The sequence below is a fragment of the Microtus ochrogaster genome, linkage group LG2 (assembly GCF_000317375.1).
Source record: "Microtus ochrogaster isolate Prairie Vole_2 linkage group LG2, MicOch1.0, whole genome shotgun sequence".
NCBI classification, from domain to species: domain Eukaryota; kingdom Metazoa; phylum Chordata; class Mammalia; order Rodentia; family Cricetidae; genus Microtus; species Microtus ochrogaster.
The window spans coordinates 1896921-1899876 of record NC_022028.1 but is presented as its reverse complement, the minus strand read 5'-3'; the positions used below and the strand labels follow the sequence as shown (position 1 = coordinate 1899876).

At 48.4% G+C, this 2956-nt stretch overlaps 1 protein-coding gene across 1 annotated transcript in view; it reads left to right on the top strand.

Annotated features, from left to right (window-relative positions):
• Window positions 1-1764: 1764 nt before the first annotated feature.
• The window catches only part of Unc5cl (unc-5 family C-terminal like), a 7721-nt gene continuing 6529 nt past the window's right edge, over window positions 1765-2956 (top strand). Inside the window, exons 1-2 of the mRNA XM_005359686.1 lie at window positions 1765-2149; window positions 2583-2883. Coding sequence (XP_005359743.1) covers window positions 1765-2149; window positions 2583-2883 — 686 coding nt within the window. The remainder of the gene's footprint in view (window positions 2150-2582; window positions 2884-2956) is intronic.

The window sequence follows — 2956 nt, the reverse complement described above, 5'->3', positions numbered from 1 at the left end:
CAAGCCTCTTCGGTGAGCTCCCAGGCCTAGTGAGAGACCCTGTTCCAAAAAAATCAAAGAAAGAAACAAAGCAAAGCAAAACAAAACAGCCCAAGTGAAACTAACCAACCAACCAACCCACCAAACAAACAAAAAACAAGGTGGGGGCTGGAGAGGTGACTCAGTGGTTAAGAACACTTGCTGCTCTTCAGAAGATGGGTGTTTGGTTCCTAGCACCCATGTCAGGCAGCTTGCAACTGCCTTTAACTCTAGCTCCAGGGAAATCTGATGTCTCTGGCTTCTGTGGGCACATACCTACACATATGTATGTACATGTACATGCACACACACACATGCACACACATCCTGAAGAATGATATCCAAGGCTGACATCTGACTTCCACAGACATGTATATACACAATTTCAAAATTCGTGCAAAGAACTTGCTTGCTGTGAAAAATCCAAACCATAATGAGACTTCCAGAATTCATTCCTGTATTCTCCAGCTGTGTGATTTTCTGTGGTGATCAATAGAACGGGTTGGGAGTATATTCTTTCAGACTTTCGCTAAGACACGAGTAGTCATGGAACAATGTGAACGATGGCAACTCCCAGCTGCCCTAAGGGTAAAGTACTCAGGGAATAGGGTGTGAAAGTTCACTAATGAGTTCATACCCATTGCCTGACAATATACTATTTTGAATGTGTTGGATTAAATACAAATATTATTATTACTTTAAAATATTTATTTTGGTATTCCCATGTGTATGTATGTGAATGTCTGTGTGAGTGTATGCCTGTATGTGGGTTCCACAGAGGTCAGAAGAAGGTGCTGGATCCCATGGAGCAGGAATTACAGGCAGTTGTGAGCCTCCCAGCATGGATGCTGGGGTCTGAATCTCAGATCTCTGCAAGAGTAGTAGATGCTTTTAACCACTGAGCCATCCATCTTTCCAGCCCCTACTATCACTTTGTAATGTGACCAATAAAATATGTCAAGTTACATAATTGGCTTGTGTTTTTATGACGTACACTATTGAAGACACCTCTCTATACTTTACATTCTCTCTCTCCTCTCCCCACCCTCTCTCTTCCCATGTTACTCCAGCTCAAACCCAGAACCTTGTGCATGCAGAGCGCTCTGCCCTCAGCCTATACATGTTTATATCAATCAGACTGGAGCTTACTTTTTTCCCCTACAGATTTTTCTTAAAAATGAGTGCTCATAAATAAAGATGGATTTTGAGAGAATATGTCACCCAAGCTGGCTTCCAATGCAGGATCTTCCTGCTGAAGCCTCCCGATTGCTAGGATTATAGGCATGTATCTCTACTGGCTCAAAAGTAGATATTTGGATGGGTAAGGACAATATGATAATTGTAATAGGTACAGTGACTGATATGGCCTTGAACTCATGTTCTCTAACTCAGAATATACGTTCTCTATGCCCAGAATTTACTTTGCTGACCTAGATTGTGGAGAACTGTGGGAAACTCTTTCTTTTGGGGACAGTTTGTAGCTCAGACCGGCCTTGAACTTCAAATCTTACTGCCTCACAAGGGCTGGAATTATAGATCTGTACCATCATGCCTAGCTCAGGAAGGCTGCTGAATGTGTGTGTGTACCTACATGGGGGAGAGGGAAAAGGGGGGGAGCATTCCTGTAGGGGAGTGAAGCCTTGGCCTCCACAAATTAGAGACTTAGTACAGCTCTACTGACTCTACCCACTTTCCCCGCAGGCCCTTGGCCTTGGCTGGTGCAGGGGTGTAGGCGTGACCAGGCAGATGAGCCCCCAGGACAGTTCTGTGTACCCTTTCGAGTTCCTTCTGTTGGTGGGGATACCTGTGGCCAGCGCTTTCCTTCTGCTTCAGTGCCTTCGCTGGCACTGTTCTCGGTGGCTGCCAAAAGACTGCAGGAATCCAGATGACCAAGAGGAGTCTGTGTTCCCACCCACTTCATTACCAGAATATGAGCCCCCAAGGCAGTGCCCACCCCCAACACTACCGGAGATGGCTGCGTTCTATCAGGAGCTCCACACGCCCACCAGGGGCCAGACCATCACCCGGAAGCTGATGCATAAGTTACTGGTGTATTCTGCTCGAGAGGTGGACCACCGTGGTGGATGCCTGATGCTGCAGGACACAGGCATTTCTCTGCTCGTCCCGCCAGGTAACGACTCCCAGCATCCTTCTTGGCAGAGATCTTCAGGCAGCAAGGTAGGGTACCCCATCTGAGCTCCACCCACAGATAACTTTGGATTTGGAAAACTGTATTTATAGTTTAGCCTTTTTGATTCCAAAGATAGATTCTCCAAAGATGAGTCTCCACATATCTTTCGGGACAGCTTCTCCGCAGGTGGAAATAAAATGCCTTGCTCTAAAGACAGCCTGTGGCGACAAGTCTCCAAAGGAAGGCTGTGTGTGGTGTGGAAAGTCATACATGTCCTCATCCGAGTGGCTGTGGCCATGGAAGGAAATGGTGACTCTAAGTCAGCTCACAGAGGACTTCCTCATTCACACAGCCTCTCAGTGTTCCGCTGGGTGCCCTGCCCTCTCTGCCTGGCCTCGCATGTCGGACTCACCTCAGCCCTTTGTCCCTCCAGGTGCTGTGGCAGTGGGTCGCCAGGAGAGGGTGTCCTTGGTTCTGGTGTGGGACCTGACGGATGCCCCATCATTGTCTCACAGACAGGGGCTAGTGAGTCCTGTGGTGGCATGTGGCCCTCATGGAGCCTCCTTCTTGAAGCCTTGCACCCTCACATTCAAGCACTGTGCCCAGGAGCCCAGTCAGGCCTGTGCCTACACCAGCAATACTTCCTTGCTGGATGCCAAGAACTGGAGGCGTCTGGGTCAGCCGGGGGCTTATACCTCCCGGGATGAGTGCCGTATCCTGCTCTCTCACTTCAGGTAGGTCTTGATCGTTGGCCTGTCTCTCTCTCTCTCTCTCTCTCTCTCTCTCTCTCTCTCTCTCTCTCTCTCT